Source organism: Carassius auratus, chromosome 36, assembly GCF_003368295.1.
Source record: "Carassius auratus strain Wakin chromosome 36, ASM336829v1, whole genome shotgun sequence".
NCBI classification, from domain to species: Eukaryota; Metazoa; Chordata; class Actinopteri; order Cypriniformes; family Cyprinidae; genus Carassius; species Carassius auratus.
In genome coordinates, this window is record NC_039278.1 from 18398606 (window position 1) to 18419362 (window position 20757).

Sequence of the window (20757 nt, forward strand, 5' to 3'; positions counted from 1 at the left end):
TTATCTGCTTAAATGAGAGAGGAAGGATATTTGATAAACATATCCGATGCACAGCATCAGTCTGAGATTATTAAAATTCAGATAAAATTGTTGGTAATATTATGTTATTCAGTACTGTTGAGCATTATATAAATACCAAAGTACTGTATTTTGGGGAAAAAAATACTGTATTTTAAAACATGATGTCATAAAGGTAAAAAAAAAAAAAATTCCCTCATGTTAAGGAAATACATTTTTTGGCAACTTGATTGACAATATAGGTTGACTTGACAATATACGCGTGCGTGTGTGTGAGTGTGTAATTTTTTTATTATAATTTTATTACTAAATTTACATTTCTAAAATGCATTTAATTCTAGAATTCTAAAATATTCATTTCTATATTATATTTTCAAACAAGTATAAAATGTTTTGTTTGGTAATCCTCTAAATTAATAATAAAAAAATTATAATAATTCAAGTCATACATATTTAATATGACTGAATAAACTCAGCACATATCAGTTTGTGTTCTCTTGTAATCTGATTGTTATATTTTCCTTAAACAAAAGTCTTTTCTTTGATGATTATATATCATTTTGACCATTATATAAAGAAGGAAATCAAAATTTGTTTTGAAAAAGCTGTTTTCCTTATTTTCTTTAAACAAAAGGATTTTAATATATGATAGCAAAAATGTACAAAAATAAATCAATAAACCAACAATAGTAATCAGTAAATATATGCATAGGAATGTGGCGGCAGATGAGACATAGGAGGTGTGCTGCATGTAAAACTAGGGATGTGCATATTCCATACACTGCATTCTGATTGGCTGCTCTTTGTAACATGCAGCGCTGGACACGCCCCCGTACTGCTCCTGGTGGTGTTGCATGTGCCCAAGTGCAGGCAGGCAGTTTTGAAAGCAGTTCCTGATAGAGACTACTGCTCTGATTCTACACTGGCAAAGAACGAGAGAGGGAGTGAGCGAGGGAGAGGGGAGAGCGAGCGAGAGAGAGACAGAGGGAGAGAGAGAGAGAGAGATTTCTCCCCGTGCACCGGGTCCACATTTGCACGATGGCATCAGATCCAGGGCTGCTGCCCCTCTTAGTGTGGACTATATCAATGCAGGTCCTGGGCTCCAGAGGAACGTCTAGTAATGAAGGTAAGTGTGTGTGTGTGTGCATCATATGGATGGGGATTTATGCTATCTTGCTTTCAGATGACAGATGATATATATATATATATATATATATATATATATATATATATATATATATATAAAGGGAGACCGGGTCTAGTTGTCACAAGGGGAAGTAGTAACAAGGTTCATATCTCGGTACCTATATGATTTTGAGTGTAAAGTTCCAATGTGTTTTATCTAGCAGGACGCCTTCAATTATAACAGGATATTTTTATCCTGTCCTCCAAACTAAAATTTCTTTATCATAATATTTTCATTCCAGCTGTTAGATAAACATATTAAAACAACAGTGACGCACATTTAAATAAAAGCCAGCTATATAATGTACATAGATTTGAATTATGTTTATCAGGACAAGGGTATTTTTAAGTATCTAACTGGGGCGTGTTGTCCCAAGTTGTTTAAATGTTGCAGTAGTTTAATATCTTTTTATGTTGCATTTTCTAGTTTTGCATTATTTGATTTGAATTCCACTGGAAAGCTTATAATAAGCTGTTTAAAGGCAGGTTTCCATTGTTACTCAGTCTACATAGCGTCACAACATGCCCCGCTATCAATAAAGGTCAATGTGTGTTCAGCGAACTGTATTTTTTCCTGTCCAATAATAATAATAATAATAATAATAAATTGACTTTAAAAAAATAAACCTGAGAAAAATTCACTGGAGTTAAAAGTGTGACAACTAGCCCCGGTCTCTTTTTAGTTATACTTGGCAATAAAGTATTTGTATGCATCGGTGCAAATGGCAGGAAAACTTTATTTGAGAGTGACATGCATGTGTGCATGTGCTAAAAAAACGATTATGCTTATAGAAAGTCCTTTTAAATCATACAATCCTATAGATGTATGTGAGGGCTGATCTGTTACGGTGAAAGAGGGACCACACTGCCTGGATCTGTCATTGAGACTGAACTGATCCTGTCACTTATTCTGTGTTCTGCTGGGCTCATCAGTGCGATAACATACATAAAAAGAACACTTCTGATTCTTCTTAGGGTTTCTGATATGATTTCCACCATAACACACTACATGTGATTTTCCTAAGTGATATCATACAGTAATCCTATATATTTGAGCATTAAATTGCCAAGAACAGCACTGTTGGGGGCATGTTTTCGGTTTTTAATGATGTACAGCCCATCATATCTAACATCAGATTATCTTTTGAGTTGTTCTTTTACACACACACACACACACACACACACGCACACATGCTGTGCAATGTTGTCTTGTTAAGTTCGCAGTATCCTGTCTGCTCCGTCCGGCTGTGAGGTTGTTCCCTCATTATAACTGATTTTTCAAAATGAATAATCCTGCATTTGTGTAGAAAATCAAAGCTTTTTTTTCCTTTTTTATTTTATTTGAGTAATTAACACATGTATGTATATTAACAAGCATCACAGTATGCTAAAGTGTTGCCATCATTTCTCAGTCACAGTTCCTTAGACATCTTTTACGGTGTCCTGGTTTCATTGTAATACAACTACATGTGAATAATTGAATAATGGTTTTACAGTCTGATGATGTCAGCACATTATCTCATGCGTAATCAAAGGTGTTTGTTCATAAAATGTGCATTTACCTTTTAGTTTGATTGGATAGCCACTAAAACATTCATTATCAATGTATTGACAGCATCATAATTACATGGACATATTTAATTAATATAATTTGTTATCAAATATACTATAACTGACAATATATTAAACACATCTGTATATTGAGATGTGTGTGTATATATGAATATAAACATATAATTACAAATATAATATAAATGCATCCTTTTAATTCTATTCCTTTTTCTTAATCTACTGTGAACATCTTTGAACCGGATTCATTGATATTTGGAGATTTTGGCAAAACAAATTCATCTTTCACTTTAAATTGATATTTCTATGAGTTTAGTAATGCATACATTTAATAATAATGTTTAAATACACTATAATGCATACATTTAATAATAATAATAATAATAATAATAATAATAATACATACATAATACATTTAATAAAACAAGTATTTTAATTGCTGTCAGTAATTCTTTTTTAATTCTAATTAAATGTTTACATTTTTACATTTACATATTCTTGTTTATTCTGAAATATACATTTAAAAATGTAATAGAAATTAATACTGTTCTATTCTATGCCTGATTTTCTGTGTACTTCTCTGATTCAGATTCATAAACAGTTATTCATCTCTAAATTAGCATAACTAATACATAGGTTTTTTAGTTGCTGTCAGTAAGTCTTTCATTTTCTTGAAACATTTCATTTGTATAATTTATTATGAAATATAGTATGAATTAAAATATACAAATATATTGTAAATTCATACTATGAATTGAATCTTTTATTTTATTCTATTCTATTGTATAGTAGAAGACAATAAGAGACCTCAAATATCTGATTCATATTCATAAACATTTGTACATCTCTAAATTAGTTTAATTTATACATAAAGTGTTTTTGTTGCTGTCAATAACTGCTGATATGTTCACAATAATCTCAATCTCAACCTGATCATAAAATAGATTTATTTAGTTTTTCAAAGAAATTACAGTAGCAGTTCAATAGCAGTCCACAGACTCCCAGCATTAGCGCCTAGCATTATTGGAAACCCAGGCTGTGGAATATTGCAATCGTCAGTGGTCAACCTCTGTTTTATTGTCATATCATATTTGTTTATTATGAGGACAGGAAGCAGTTGTGACCCTGTGACCTTATCCAGTCCCTGGATACGTGAGTTTTCCAGCCATAGCATGTTTTTGATCTCAGGGAGAGGGTTTGCGTGTGGCTGAGGCTGCAGCTGGACACGAATGTTTCGCTCAGACACACTAAGAGAACACACTGTGTGTGTGATGTTTCTGCCTCTCCAGTCACTGTCACAAACGGTTCAATACAGCGTAAAGACTGCTGAGGTGAGAGGAAGCAAGAAAGGCAGTCCTAAAAACACCCGAGACGAGAATTGTGGTGCCAAACAAGAGCTGAAGAACTGAAGGGAGGAGACCGGGGCTAGTTGTCACGCAGGGAAGTCGTCACAATGGCTTTATCTCCGAGATTTTGAGACAATCATTTTGAGCATAAATACGCGTCTTAGCTTGTAGTAAACTAGGTGAATATGTTCCAAATATATAATAGAATATCTAAAAGTTTTGTGTCTTTACAGAAACTGACTTTCAGAAATAAACCTTTCTTGAGAAATATTTACTGAAGTAAAAAGGGTGACAACTTGCCCTGGTCTTCCTTACGCAATATAAAACAAATAAACCTTTCAAATTCACCTTTAATTTAACACCTGATGCTTTCAAAGACTTCTCGGCAGAAATGTGGACTGAACGAGTTGCAGTGACAAAAGAAAACAAGGCACCTATTTTGAGCTCTTAAATGACGAGACGCGTGTTTGAAATTCAAAATAACTGTGTTGTTTAATGCTGTGCTGATCGGTGCATTACTGCTGATGCAGTGGCTGTTTTGTCAAATTGTTCCATTAACCTGCACAAAAGTCCTTTGAAAATCCCTGTCGAAAAGCATTTTTACATGCCTTATAAAGTACTGGAGCTTTTGTGCAAGTGCAATATAAAGCTGGAGTCATTGTTCTCTGTTGTGATGATTGTTGTGCATATTCTGGTGTAAAAAATGCCAGAGACATATGTTTTGTCATGATGTTGACATCGAGTGTACTAATAGGGAGAAAGAGGGAGTGATTATGAAGACAGAGCACAATAATAACACATTTTTACATTTTATAAAAAAAATATATATATCATCAGACATAACTGCAAATATAATGTATTTGGATAATTTTATGAAGGAACACATTGTGAAAGTTTACCATATTTTATTTTATTTTATTCTGAAGTGCATTAACAGATTTACTGAATTAATTCCACATTCATGCTGACTGGAGGACAAGTGCAAGGAAAAACATTAAGAGACAAAAAAGTTATTTTAAGTGCCTTCTCGTCTAGAGTTTTAGTTCTCCGCTGTGTCATTTTCTAGATTGGCCCTTAATCCAGAACATCGTTGGAATACTTATCAGCGGATCTGTGCAATCTATGTAAGAAATTAAATCAATTTTAGTCAGACAGTTTCTCAAAGACCCTTTGTACGGTGTTAAATCAATAAAATCTAGCTTGAAGAGTGATTCTTCTTTTCCCTGCATGATCGACACATTTCTGATGAGAAAAGATTAGCATGAATGTTGTTTTGTCAAATATTAATGCTGTGCTCTGCTCTGATGATTTTATTATGCAATTCATACAGTACACTGTAAATATGATTTTTAAAATGAGTGTTTTATTAGAAAATACTATTTCAGACTTTCTACTTCAAATTGGAATGTTTAATTTAATTGTTTACTGTTGTTTTCTCAGTGTATATGAGCTACTGTTTTATAATTTATACTCTAGAAATTAACTGAATTTAATTTAATATATTTCATCTATTTATGAACATAATATGAACATAACTAGATTCTATTTCATTTACATGTATTCATTTGGCAGAAGCTTTACAAATGAGGACTATGACAATCGATTAATCATAAAGATGCAAGCTCGAGATGTTTCAGACGTTGATTAGATTAGCACATCATCGAGAGATACTATTATAGTTTCAATTAACATTTCAAATCTGTTTATAGTTTTTGTATTTTTTACATTATACTGCTTCCAATGGTTTTATTTAAAAAAACAATTAGTAATTGTTTAATTATGTCTGTATGTTTTTATTCAGTTTTTATGTTTTTTTAATTTCGGTTTTAGTTATATTAGTTCATCAAGTTAAACTAAATGTTGAAATGCTGTAGTAGCAGGTTTTTATTTTGTGTGTGTGTGTGTTTTTTAATGGTTTTAGTTAACTATAATAACCTTTGCTATATTATAGAGTATGAATATCACAGTTCAGTGAGTTAAATCATGTTTATTTATAATTTTAAAGGGTTTAAAAACATAGCTGATGTGTTAAGTTTGTAGAATCTAAGAAGTTTGCAAAAAAAAAAAAACAAACAAACAAGCAAACAACAACAATAAACATTTAAAATATGTAGATATTGTGCTTTTTTCAACTTTAAAAACAAGTGTATAGTGCTTGTAGTTTTCTGGTTTTAGTATGATTGACTTAAGTAAAACATCTTAAAGTGCGTCGAACAAAACTGCTGATTCTTCAACATCCAACAGAACAATTCTACTTTATATTTAAAATTCTAGACACTTAAGTTTCTGCGTGTAAGTTAAATCAATGCTTTGATGCCTCTAAAAAAGGGAAGAAAAGTGTCTGTTGAAGTGTGAAAAAAAAACAAATCCCAAAGCAAATCCTTATATTCCCACCAAGGAAACAATAATTCCCGAATAAGACTGTCAAATCCGTTTCTTGTCTTTCTATCCATGTGGGATGCTGAGGAAAGAGATGGCGGTCATGCTCTGTAACTGGGGTCTCAGCATCACAGGGTTCATGCACGATTTCAGGTGGGTTACGCACAATTTCCCCCATGTGTCCTGCTGCTGTTTTGAGGCTTCGTATCGCCTTCCTTTTACAGGATGCATTTGCACTGATCTGTTTAGAGCAATTATTATTATTATTATTATTATTATTATTTTTTTTACTGAGCGTCTTGTGTTGATAAAATGACAGGAATGCAGTATCTGAGTTGCATTGTGATTTCTGACATGTCCGTCCTCTTTGTGGAATAAAAAGCAGAGCCGAAACCTGCATGTGGCTCTCGGTGTCTGGGGAATCTGATTGATTGTGGTCCGTTTGTGACTTTGATAAGTGGGAATTCGGCAGTGGCTGAGAGACACTGGGCTTTTTTAAAGGGAGGCAGTGGTTTAGCATCTGACTGATAACACAAAAGGTTGTAGGTTCAGTTCCCAGAGGAGAACGAGAGGGACACTGAGTTCACACAGGGATTTACACAGCATATAATCATCTTACACAGCCTTGGTTTTTGTTGCTATTGCTTGCTAAAATATATAGGCTTCACTACCACTGCAAAGTTTGGGGACAGTCATTTTAACACAGTGAATTAATACTTTTATTCAGTCTGTAATTCAAATAAATGCTGTTCTTTTGTACTTTCTGTTCATCCAAAAATACTGGGAAAGTATCATGGTTTCTGCAAAAAACATGAAGCAGCACAGCCGTTTTAACATTGATGATAATAATAATAAATGTTTCTTGAGCATTAAATCTACTTATTAGAATGATTTCTGAAGATCATGTGACACTGAAGACTGGAGGAATGATGCTGAAAATACAGCTTTGTAGCACAGGAATAAATTACATTTTACAATATATTATAATAGTAAACAATTATTTTAAATTGAAATAATATTTCAAAATATTACCATTTACTGTATTTTTGATCATATAAATGCAGCTTTAGTGAGTGCATTTAAGAAAAAATAAAAATAGTAATAATTCACCAACCCCAATCTTTTGAATAGAAGTGTACAGTAAACATCCTTGAATATATTAAGAAAAAGAAAACATATATATATATATATATATATATATATATATATATATATATATATATATCATTGTATTGAGTAAAGGAAAATTGTAAACAACAACAAAAATTTTTTTTTAGATTTCCACTATTTGCTTAGTAAATAAATCTTACTAATTTTGTAAACGTTTGACTGGTAATGTATATTCTGTCTTCATAATTTGTAATCATATTATTTGGTTGAAGCTGAGCAATAAATCCAGTTAGTTAGTTAAGCGCCTAGACAATTATGTATTTCCTTAAAGTTCCATTCCAGGATCTAGCTTTGCTGAAATGTTTGTCTAAGACACAATGTTGTCTGTTCACCATCAGACAATACCCAATCTTTATCAGACAGCACGGTTGACTGGGTTTGCAGCTGTAGTGTGTTTGCACTAGTGAACTTGTGTTACAAGGGCAATTTGGTGAGTTTAGGGCTTCAGACGGCTAAACAAGGAGAAGACTCCAGTTTGGAGACTTGATTCACAGATATAGTATGCATTATTTGGTCTTGCTGAATGTATGCTGCATTTCTGTTCCCGACCTTTTATTTACATGATGTGTCTGTCCATGCAATTTGCTCTCTGCCAGCTGTAGTACCAGCCTGAATGAGACGAACAGACCTGATGCCTGAAAGGGAGGAAAAAGAGCCACTTGATGCTGTTTTTCAGGAGGAAGGGAAGGAGATAGGAGAGGGTGGGAGAGCGTGAGAACGAAAGGAGATAGATGCCGTTTCAGCATTGTGGAAAATGAGTTGCCCACAGCAGACATAAACGAATGCATGTGTTGAGTTTTATGGCAGTGCTTGTGGTGTGACAATCTACTGCTCCAGCCAGAGGCCTGTTTCTGTCACGCTGACCAGATGCAGCTCAGCGTCCCACCGTGATGGAGAGCGGAGCAGAAAGCCCAAACTCCACTGTGTGCTTGTGCCGCAGGAGCCCTCAAACACTGATCCTTCAGCCTGCAGAAACGCTTCCTCAGACTAGAGATGAAGGAACTAATCTGGTTTGAAATAATTGAACTTAGTCCCAAACATTTATTAAACGGGCATTTGCCATTAATTGTGCCAAACCAAGATTAAGCTTTATCTGAACAGACACCTTTTAAAGTTTAGCTTTTTGCCAGAATTCTGCAGAATCTCATTGTCACACTTTTTGATAGAATTTTTTCAGTTAATTATCTTTTTTTACATGACAAAATAGTTTGGCTTCAATAAATCATCAAATGATTTGTATGTGTACAAAGAGAATATTCTGCTACTTTTTACTTTTACAATTTTATTTTGACTCTTTTGGAGTCCTTAATTCAAAAATTATTTTATAACTGTACGAAATCAACATGAATACATATATTTCACTTCTGTGACATTTTTCATTTTCATTTCATTTTTTTTTTTTCATTGAGGTGTTTATAAAAGATTTCATGATGCATAAAACAAGGTTTGAGTTTAAATATGGATTTATTGTGACATCAAGTCCTATTTAGTCTTTATTTGGGGGGCTCTTCAGGTGCTTACTGCTGTCTGAGATTAAATTGGGGAATATTTAGAGTCTAGAAGATTCTTTTGTGTTCCACCTCAAACGTCAAACAGTGTGATGCAGCGTTCCTGAAACACTCTCTGATCCTCGCTGATGGATCTCCCTCTCTCTTTTCACAGTGGAAATGTATTTTAACCTCATAATCTGCACATAAATCAAAGGTTTAACCTAATTCAGTGATGGGGTGAACGTGGTGGAAGTCTACGGTGAGATCTCCACAACCAACATGCTCGCCGTAATATCCATGCTTCTCGCTTGCACATTCATCACATTAAAAACTGACGAATAAATTCATCATTTAAAGCAAGCACAGATGCTACCAAAGAAAGAAAAATTAATAAAGATTATTTGAAGGAGAGAAGAGCAGCAAACAGAACTCATTCGGAGGAAAAAGATTTATTTAATATCTCTTTCACCCCGTTGCATCATCAGCGTACAACAAGTTTTTTAAGCTACGGCCCATTATTGGAGAAATTATGTGAAGCTTGCACTCTAAAGGTTTAATAGAGGTCTGAGCGAGGCTTGCTATTTTTTCACGTTAAATAATCATCTGTTTGCTTAAACAACACACTTTTCCCAGGCCACAGATTTGTGGAAAATCAAGTTATAGTTTGGTGATGAAAGAAATATTCTCTTTTTTCCAAGCGTCGGGTTTTTGTGTCGTTTATTTTTAGACGTTTTATTGAGAAGCGTAATGAAACAGCCCAGTGTCATATCAGAGGTCTTGAAATGCATTGGCCATTTTCAGTCGAGCGTGTCCTGTCATTTCACGGGGTACGGCTGAAATTGTCACAAGCAGACGTGCGGTTCTATCAGCGAGCGATCATTTAGTATCTGCTCTATTGTACTGAACTTATTTCCATTAAATGCTATCAGTGTGTATAGATTCACCTCAGTGCTTCTGATGAATGGCAGCTCAACACTAAAGGCTTTTATATGGATTAAAATATGTCTATCTATGACTGTCAAAAAAGACTTATCGTTGTTCATCTGAGAAAGACTCGTGTTGGGACTTAACCTGACATAATGCTATATGAGAAATCGTGCATTGCTGTGAAGGATTTACTGATTTAGTCAAATGATTTTGTCTGACACGTGCTGAATGCGAACACAAATCAAGCTTATTTTGTCAAGCGCTGGAAACTCAAAAAAATGAAATATTTTTTTTTTTTAAGCAATAGATACTTGGGACCCCTGCAGAGATGCAGCAGGCCCACACATAGCATAAAGTTGATCTTTCTCTGACCTTCAGGTGTAGACAGACAGACACATTAATTACCAAAAAGCTTTGCGGGACAGAGTCAGCCTGAAAAGAGCGGGATGCTTGAATCTTTTTAAGGACATTCAGGAGCCAGTGGCCTAATAAAATTATTTAGATTTTGGTTTAAAGTGTGCATTAACTAAAGTTTTATTTTATGCAAGTATTATTTTTATCAGCTCATTAATTATAACCATTTCCCAGAAGAATGTTCTGGGAAATGCACAAATACCTTTTTTATGATTCGTAAATACTCCCAGTAGTTCACTTCTCAGCTATATTATTACATGTAATATATACAGTACATAAAAAACTCTCTTAAATTCATCTTTAAAGTCAAGATGGTATTTTCTAATGCTGATTTTATTTTAGTTTTCTATTTTATTTTGGTCAGAAAAAACTTCAACAGTATTTACTTGTTCCTGTCTTCTATTATTTTTTATCGTGTAGATTTATTTTGATTTATTTTACTTTATTTTATTTTTATGTAAAAGTAACATGCTATTTAATTTATTATTATTATCGTTAAATATGTTATGAGATCCTTCAATATGTTTCTGTTAACATTGATAATTTTATTTAATTAATATTTAACTTTCTAAATAAAGTAGTGTGTTTATTATGGTATATGTATATGCATATGCTTATGTATATGCATGTATATGGTTTTTTTCTGAGGAATCAAATTAGGTATTGAGTATAGTCAAATTTTACTGGCAGCAATAAAGAAATGTATAAAAAATATTATTGTTATTTATTTTTTTGGGACATTGTAGGCTAGGATTTTGTTTTATCCATTGGGATTTATTAGGTTGTGAAAAGTAAATGTAAAAAAATAGAACTGATCAGATTTTTTTTCTGAAATTGAACACGAGTCTGTCAATGGTCTGAAGCATTTAAACCCCTTTGAACACTAGTGAATATTAATTTCCTGGTTCATAACTGCTATTAACTAACTCAACTGATACTAGCTGAGCTATGTTCCACAAATAGCTTTGCAGGTCTTTCCATCCCACCAGCAAACAAGTGAGCGAACAGTCCCCAGGGACCGTACGGCTTTGACGCCGCGCGGCCGTTTGTGCCACCGCATCCTCCAGAGACCGACAGAGGCTTGTGTTCCTGTATCTTCAGGTCTCAGCTCACCTCGAGCTGAGGAGAACACAGAGCACTGGCATAAACCAATCCGTCCGACAGATAGTCTCCCGAAATAATTGAAGAGTGAGGAGAACAGACAGACCCGTGTCGTATATAGGGAAATGCATCTCTGTTTCTGAACACCATCAACAATTTATTACAGCTCACTGAAGTAGTCTTGCAGCTAAAAGCAGACGGATGTTTGACGCTGGCAGAAAGTGGCAATCTAATGACCGTTTTCTACAAGCGTGATGTGTTTTCAGCGGAGGGACTCTCCGGGGCCTTGAGGATAGATCATGAAAGGAGTCCTCAAGGATTTCTTCACTTCAGATGATAAGCTGAAAAAGAATCTTGTTTTAAACGACTCCCCGCAGCAGCTTTCTCTCCGTCGAGCGCGAGGGTGTTTAGATGTCCTACCTTTGTTGTTTTCCTTGTGAAGTGTTGAAAGGATGTGTCATTTCAAACAGAACGAGGTGGCCAGTTTTCTGCCTGAGAAACAAAAGCACCGGCACACAGTCGCTGTGTGAAATCTGAAGTCAACGTAATTATAATAGAAAACAATATTTGTCAGACGGACAATTAAACAAAGACTCTAAAAATCAAATAAACACAAAACAGCGCGACAGCCCCTTGTGGACGACTGGTCCTGGTCCTCTCTCATCCATGTTGTCGCTCCTCTTTTGTATCCTACCAATCTCTTCCGTTGTACCCGAGACCGGTGAGTGTCGCAGGTGTCATTCATTTCCAATCACTGGCTGAGTGATTATTATAAACATTATTTTGAAAACACATTATTTTCTGCTTAGTAAAAGATTTACATTTTTAGCCCAAAATGGATTGTGCTTAATTGTTCTGAGACTATGATGTGCATCTTCTTCCCCATCATTTCTCTGTCAGTGACCCTGAGTGTTCAGGCCACAGCCAGCCCCCATCAGTCCTCAGGTCTAATAGACGCCTCTGCCTGAAAAGCCAGATGAACTGAAAAATTAAGAACAGTTTTTGGAGTGTAAAAGAAAAAGATGAAAAATTTAACCACAGCCTGCGGGACGTCTCCGTTTGTGAATGAGCACAAATGTAAACTTAATTCACAACAGGTCTCTGACTTTTCTGTTTTTGATGGATAGACTCCTTAAAATGATATTTTCTGAAGGGGCAAAAGATTAAAAATTGTTTTAAAAAGTGTACACCTAATTCCCCGGAGAGATGCTTTGGTTGAGGAAAGGCATTCGTCACCGCTGACAGGCATCTCTGTGTGTAATTGTGACATGGGCTTCTGAAATTGGCTGTAGTAAACAGCAGGATGTTGATATTAGTATTGGTGAAGCTATCAAGGTGCTCTAAAATACCTATATAAATCACTTTACCCTTGTATGCGGTGATACATCTGTCAGTATGTGAACAAATACATGGGTGTACTTATTGGCTGATGGCACTACAAAAACACAAATACAAGTACATTTCACTTTCTTGTTTCGCTTTCATGATTATTTGTCAGTAAAAGTCCGTCGGATGACACGTAACACAATTAGGTCTGTGTATAATAAATCACAAAGACTATTTAGATATGACGTCTGCATGTTCTGCGTGTCTCTATGAGAATGAATGGCGTGGTTTCTTCTGCTACACGCTTGATACCTGTGATACTTCATCCCCAGAGCTGCTTCGATAGTCACTTCATTTTACCATTTCACTTGACCAAAACAGTTGTCATATCATTATACTCAGAAACTTAAAGGTCTTCACAGCAGCCTGTCCAAATAAAACCTCACTCCCACTAAATGGATTTGACACTGGTCAAGCCTATCCAATAGGCACAGACTGGGAGTGGCCTAGGACGACAAAGTGCATTATGGGTGTTGGAGTTTTCCTACCTTATATATTCGTGATTGTTTGAGCAATAGAATGTTCAATAGAACAGCAATTATTTGTTAAATAATAAGTCTAAATTAATTAAAAGTAGCATTTTAAGATACAAAATAATCTATAATGTAGTTCCTTTTTGGAATCTGAATATGTAATCCAGATGACATGTTGTCAATCAGTTATTACCAGCACTGTGTGTTTGTGTGTATATGTATGTATGTATATATATATATATATATATATATATATATATATATATATATATATATATATATATATATATATATATATATAAGATTATTTATTTTTAATAAAATATGATTTTTATATTATTGTCCCTTGATGCAACGTCATCACAACATAACAAGGATTTATGCTGATCTTGTCCTACTTTATAAATCCCACTTTGCCTAGTGTATTTCAACACTTTAATGGAGACTCTGTATATTTATACAGTATGTATATTTAGAATATTTAAACCAAATTGTCAAAATGAACCAGATTTTCTATCTCTGACGAGAGTGTGTTTGATTATTGTGTTAGATTGCTCAGCTGTAAAGCTCTGTGCATAATGCATTTTGACAAAATAATGTTAGGTTTTGTCACGCTCTATTGCTACACAAACACACACACACACACACAGAGAAGCTTGTCGTCCTTAGTTTTAAGTCTGTGACAAAAAGCCCCAGAATGTACAATAGTTAACTTGCACAGTGTCATTGGCAGTGCACTTCCAGTGTGTGAAACATGTTGACATGCAGATGCTAGTGCTTATGTCCTGAAGTGTGTACTTGGCAATGCTATTTTGGAAGCAGCTGTGCTACTGTCACACTGCGGATAAATGTTAAGGTAGTAACAGCGCTACTTTTAGTTATTACTGCTTTGTAATAAGCAGCCAAAGAACGAGAGGGAAGAAAACCAAGAAGGAGAGAGTGAGAGAGGCCATCTGTTCCTACTTTCTGACCCAGTGCCCTCATCAGAAACAGTCTTTCCAAATTAGAAGTCCAATCGCCAAGTGCACTAATACTGCTGATTACAGCATGTGAGCGAGGGATGGAGAGATCAGAGAGAGTTAAAATAAAGTTCTCAAGTAGAAAATGACCAAAGTGATGACATTTAAAAGAAACAGAAAAAAAGGCACAGACAATCTGTTAAAGAACAGAATCAGAGAGTTCCTCTAGAGTAATGTACTGAATTTACCTGTAAAATACAAGAGGAGCTCACCTGGGGTCTGATGTTCGGGTGGTTTTTCTGTAAGTTTGGCCAGTTGATGTTAATGCATTCAGTTCATTTTTTGAGAACAGAAAACTATGGATTTTTGTTTAATTAAATGGATAGGCCACCCAAAAATGAGTGCACCCATCATTTACTCCCTCTCATGTCATTCCATGGATTTCCTGTTCAAACCTTTATTAGAATATTGGTAAACAAACCATTTCGGGTTACATTAACTCCCATAATATTCTTTTCCATGGACATCAATGGGAATCGAAACCATTTGGTTACCAGTGTTTTATTTTATTTTACTCCTCCAGTGGCCAAGTAATGAATAAAGACCTTCTGTATGATATTTGCCAGTGGAAGTATGTTGTTGAATTTTCTGCGCATTGAGCTGTGGTCTAAATTTCAGAAACTATCAAAACATTTGCACTCAAATAAAAATCAATCTGTTACAGTATGTACATCCAGCAAGGCAAGATGACCGACACTGCGGTAGTCAAACAGATCACTGATCTGTGGAAATGTCTCGTGACAGCTGTCAGGATGGATTTGATATCATACAGTAGTCCTGTACTCAAGCAGGTGTTCTGTACTGTGAAGGTTTAACATTAAACATAAAAAAAACAAGGTGTCAGTTAGGGCTGAACCTGTATGTGACCTCCATGGCATTGTTAAAAATACTGCACCACTTTGGATGAGCAGCGTAATGAGGGGAACGCGAAGGTATCGGCAAGCTTCATTTGTTGTTTTGTGGCACCTATGAGACGCTGAAGCTGGTTTGTGTTATCTGTTAGCGCACAACCGACACACGTCCATGTGGCAGCTGGCATTTTTCCAAATTGGAGGTGACTCTTTGTTTACCGATTTCCAACTAGTTGGGTGCACACTGAATGTAAAGCAGCATTCATGCTCTCTGAGCTTATGGAGGGTAAATTGGGATGGGTGAGCGTCTCACACACAGATGGGCACATCATTCACAGTTTCCCGTGTCAAGTGTCCCGCCGGCAGCTCAGGGCCAGATGCACATCACCTCTCATGTTCCCCAGACGGATGGGAGCAGGAAGATACAGTTTACACTGTTTAGCTGTGAAAGAAATCTAGCATGGTTTGGCCCTCGGCTGCAGTCACAAAGAAAAAAATGCTTGTTCTGTGGTGACCTTGATTTGTACCGAAAACAGGCTATAGGTGTCTGCTCATCAATAAAGCCTTGGGATAGCCCACTGCAGATGCCAATGATACTGCTCTACATACTTCATCATGCTACATTTGGGACCTAATATAAACTACACTACAACAAATCATTATATTTGTCTGATGTTAGCCCTTTTGTACAGTTTTTTAAAGCAGAAATCGAATAGAAAATATATATATATATATATATATATATATATATATATATATATATATATATATATATATATATATATATATATATATATATATATATATATATATATATACAAACACACAATGAATAATTATAATTATAAAATTGTATTATAATAAATATACAGCAGCTGTTTTCTATAAAATCATATAGTTATAGTTAATTAATTAATAATAATAATAATAATAATAATAATAATAATGATGATGATAATAACAATAGTGGTTTTCTTAAATTCATATATATATATATATATATATAGAGAGAGAGAGAGAGAGAGAGAGAGAGAGAGAGAGAGAGAGAGAGAACATGACGTACTTTATTAAGAAAACACATTTATAGTGTTCATCTAAAAGTCATTTGTTACAGTTATTTTTATCACAGCTGAAGGGCCAGAAGGCAAAGAAAATGGCAGGGACAGTATTTCCAATTTTCAAAAAAATAAGTATTAAATAATTAAATACAATGAACAAGTACAGTAATGGTAATTAACCACATCGAATGTCAGAACAATTGATTATTATTATTATTATTATTTTAATGATAAAAAATAAAAATAAATAAATAAATAAAAGAAAACAGTCCATCTTCTGTGTTTCTTATTCAGTAGACCTTGTGTTTACCTTTGGGTTAAATTGTCATATTGATCCAGCCGTTGGGGGTTCAGACAAACATTTAGGAAGATATTTGTAATGACTCTTCAGCCTTGAGAGGATGATACCAGACCCTTTTTGTCCTGTCCCAGACACGTTATATTATTGTCATTAGACAGTCTGCTTAAAGGTCATGTGACAAGGTCAAAGGTAAGTAAAAGCAGTTTGTTTGAAATAGAAATGTATCCATATAAAGAGAAGATACTGATGCAGTCTCTCAAAATATGCTCAGACGTGCATCAGCTCGTGTCCTTGCAGTAATTATGAAGAAAAGTTATTTTGAAAGCTGCTGTAACATGCTTTTATGTTCAATTTACAGTGAATCTCCTGGACACGACCAAAATATCAGGAGACTGGGGCTGGCTCACATATCCTTCACACGGGGTAAGAAGTGTCTGCTCTTTCATTACTATTTGTGGGTTGTGTAATTTGAAGGTGTTTTCTAATTGAAGTGCATAGATGCAGCAGTACTAACTGTCATTTATACACTGACATTCTGAAGAGTGTAAACATTGTAGCTTTATGGCGCCTTCAAAATATGTTTTATTTTGTTTGTTCGTCTGTTTGAACTGAGTTTGGCAGATGAAATGTTTGCAGATCATATTAGGAATCAGTGATTGTTCTTGCAGATCCGCTGAATGACAATAGTGAATGAACTTGCTCCTCCAGCTTAAGCCAGCTGGCTTTGGATAGGCATTGTCTAGTCATTTTCACTCGTTTCCTCTCACCAGTTTCTTGCTGGCACTAACCCTACATTTTGTTGCACGATCGCACTGTTTCTAGTTTTATGAAGAGTAGGCTATGTTATCAAAGCTGTCTTATTGGCAGTGTTAGAGCCAGTGGCCCAGAAATTACATAAAGCAGCTTTAAAGTCAGCATGAAATTAAAAAAATGACATGTTTACTCTCTCAGTTCACATTACTGGTCACAGCTGGTGCATATTATTCCAAAGAAGAATAATAACTAATAATTCCAAAGGTTCTTGTAATCATTCATCAGAATGTAATAATTTGATTCACTTATTTTTATTTTTTTTACTGAAATGTTTTGAAAGGCCTCTCTTCTGCTCATCAAGTATGCATTTAAAAACAACAAAAACAGTAAAATTGTGAATTATTATTACATTTTAAAAGAACCGGTTTATATTTTAATATGTTTGAAAGTTATTAAAAAGGGTTGTCTTGAATAAAGAATTATATGAATATTTATTAATTTTTTTTTTATGTGGGGTCAGAAAATAAATTTTGGGACAGTACTTTATTTTTATTTTTTTAATTTATAGTTTTATTTAATGATGGATTATATAATATTGAATTTTTTTTTGTTGTTTAATTTAATGTAATTTCATTCATTCAAGCATGCATTAAATTGTTAGAAAGTGTCACAAAAGTTAATCATTACATAAGCATTATGTTATTATAATGTTACAAAAGATTTTTATTTGCAATGATGCATTTATTATAAAATAAAAATAAAATAAAAATCACTGTATCCACAAAAATGTTGTATTAATATTTCAGTAATTTGTCTCTTTAAAGAAATAAAATGGGTTGCAAAAACATATCATGTTGGCTTAAAACATTTACACCTGTTGTTTTGATTTTTATTGAACTTGTTTGAACTTGAAAATTATTTTTACATTTTAAAGTGAAATATGTTCACTGACTCATCTCTTACAGGACAAATGTAAAAAAAAAAAAGATTGCTGCCATATGCTTTGTTCTCACAAACAAACACAAACACACACACTTCTGTCTCTCTCTCTCTTTTATGGTACGGCTCAGAGTAGTTGAATAATGTGTCAAAGGGACAAGTGGGATAGAGGAGTTTGGGATTAGGGAAAGTGTGTGTGTGTGTGTGTGTGTGCAGGTGAGTCAGAACAGACCAGGGGAAGAAAAAAGCAAGGCGATGTACAAAGTTGGCTTCATTTGCATTTTCCACTGGAGAAAATGATGCATGGGGTATTGAATTAGCGGCGCACAAAGTGATCTAAGCGTTGAACTGTCACAATTAGTGTGGGTGGCTGTCAGAGGCTGACGGCAGTGTGATGTCCCTTTGTGAGGTGACAATTAGCAAACCACGCGACGCATCGCAGCCGCTGATGTAACAATCCCTCCATTATCGGCTCACATGTTTAACGCTGGAGGAACGCAAGTAAATTCCTTTCTTTAAACAGGACATGAAAAGGTTATAATCATCAGTCTTTAGAGCTTGTCGTGTGTCGTGAATTGTTATCTAGAGATTGTTTTGGGGTTAAGTGGTTACTTAGGTTGCTAAGTGTTCTTAATGTTCCACTGGTAATGATGGAACTTGGAATCATATTCGCTTTTGGGAAACACACCCCTGGTCTCTAGATATGGCTCAGACCCCTCCTTTTCACTGCTTAGATTTCACTGCTGGTTATATATGCTCTATATAATTGTGTGTGTAGTTTCTATTCATCAAATAGTCCTGAACAAATGGATCCCGGTTTCCACAAAAATATTGAGCAGCACTGATTTCTGAAGGATCATGTGACACTGAAGATTGGAGTAATGATGCTGAAAATTCAGCTTGTATAAAGATATTTATATGAATAAAGACAAACTTTCTGTAATGAACTATTTTTACTCCAAGTTGGCACTTAGTAGGTGTTAAGTCTAGGTGTAGGTGTTAAAGAGAAAGTGCAAGACAGAAAGAGAGAGAGAGAGTTTCTGAATGACTGTACAGTCATAAAGGTGCACAAATGAAGTGGATTTCCTCCCGTATAGAGAGCACATTTACTACGACCTGAAAGCTAGAAAATGGGACATACATAATTCACTGAAGTGCGCGTTCAATGCACGTCAACAAGCAGTAACAGTAAAACTGCCAGATAACGAGCATCCCCGTTTGCATTTGCCCTCTAATAACTGCTTGTTAAATGTATTCTCAGCGAACGGTGCAAGCTATTTACTTGAACTTTGCCACCTTTTTTCGTTCGCATCCACTCACATAAACAGCGAAGGCCCGGAACAGTGATCTTTTTTCTTCTCTCAACTGTAAAAATAATTTCCGCAAATAGATTATGTTAGCGTGCATATTCGCACCAGCACAGTGAACACCTCCTTCCTAATTATTACTTGACAGCTAAAATTAGTGCCATACTTTAACAGCTCGGCATTAGTTATTGTACCTGTCTGATGTGACTGCGGCGGTCCCCGCTGAAATGAGCCCAGACAAATGCATCTCATTTGCTCTGTTAGATGCATAAACTCCTGTTTGCTTTTCTAATAGCTGGATTTTTCTTTTTTGTTTAAATTCTGCTTCAGATCTGCTGACTCCAAATACATAAATAGGAAAGTAAAATAACAAATGCAGGCTCTTTAATATCTCAGTTGTTTGGTATGTTTCATAAGCTAGGTGGCGATGAGATTAAAGGGAGAGTCTTTTGAAGTTTTATTTCTGCTTTGATAAAGACCCTAGTAAATCCATATGCATAGTTTCAGAAAGAAAAATCTCAACTACAGTACTGTGCAAAAGTCTTTGGCCACTAGTATTTTCACCAAAAAATCTACAGTATGAATATGCCTAGATCATATTTTAATGATAATAGATTTTAATGTCTTGGCAAATGAGAAATGCACATCTCCATTTATTTATTTATTTATGAGTTTTTATCTCCTATTTATTCTATATGATAAGCGATATCACACAAGCAGTGAAAGCAATATCACACTATTTCAGTAATTAGATGTTAACAGTGTGGTATATTTTAGATAAGCCCTATGATTCAATGGCTCATTCATAAAGAAAGCCATTTACTTGAATGAATCAGCAGTTTGAACCAGTAGTGTAGCCAGAAAAGAGAATCTGGGTGTGCATATGAAAATCTGGGTGTTCCACATTTATTGTCATATTACTGTGCAAAATTATGGGACAGTATTTTTGTCGCACTGCTTCCGTCCAACCATACTCCTAGCGGTAATTTGCAGGTCGTGTCAAAATGTAGTTAATTGTTAAATGTAATAATTTTCTTCCAAATACAATAATTTAGAACTTCTGGCTTGGAC

At 34.8% G+C, this 20757-nt stretch overlaps 1 protein-coding gene across 1 annotated transcript in view; it reads left to right on the forward strand.

The window, feature by feature from the left end:
- Window positions 1-873: 873 nt before the first annotated feature.
- The window catches only part of LOC113055508 (ephrin type-A receptor 8-like), a 66309-nt gene continuing 46425 nt past the window's right edge, over window positions 874-20757 (forward strand). The window contains exons 1-2 of the mRNA XM_026221871.1: window positions 874-1144; window positions 17046-17110. Coding sequence (XP_026077656.1) covers window positions 1057-1144; window positions 17046-17110 — 153 coding nt within the window. The 5' untranslated portion in view covers window positions 874-1056. The remainder of the gene's footprint in view (window positions 1145-17045; window positions 17111-20757) is intronic.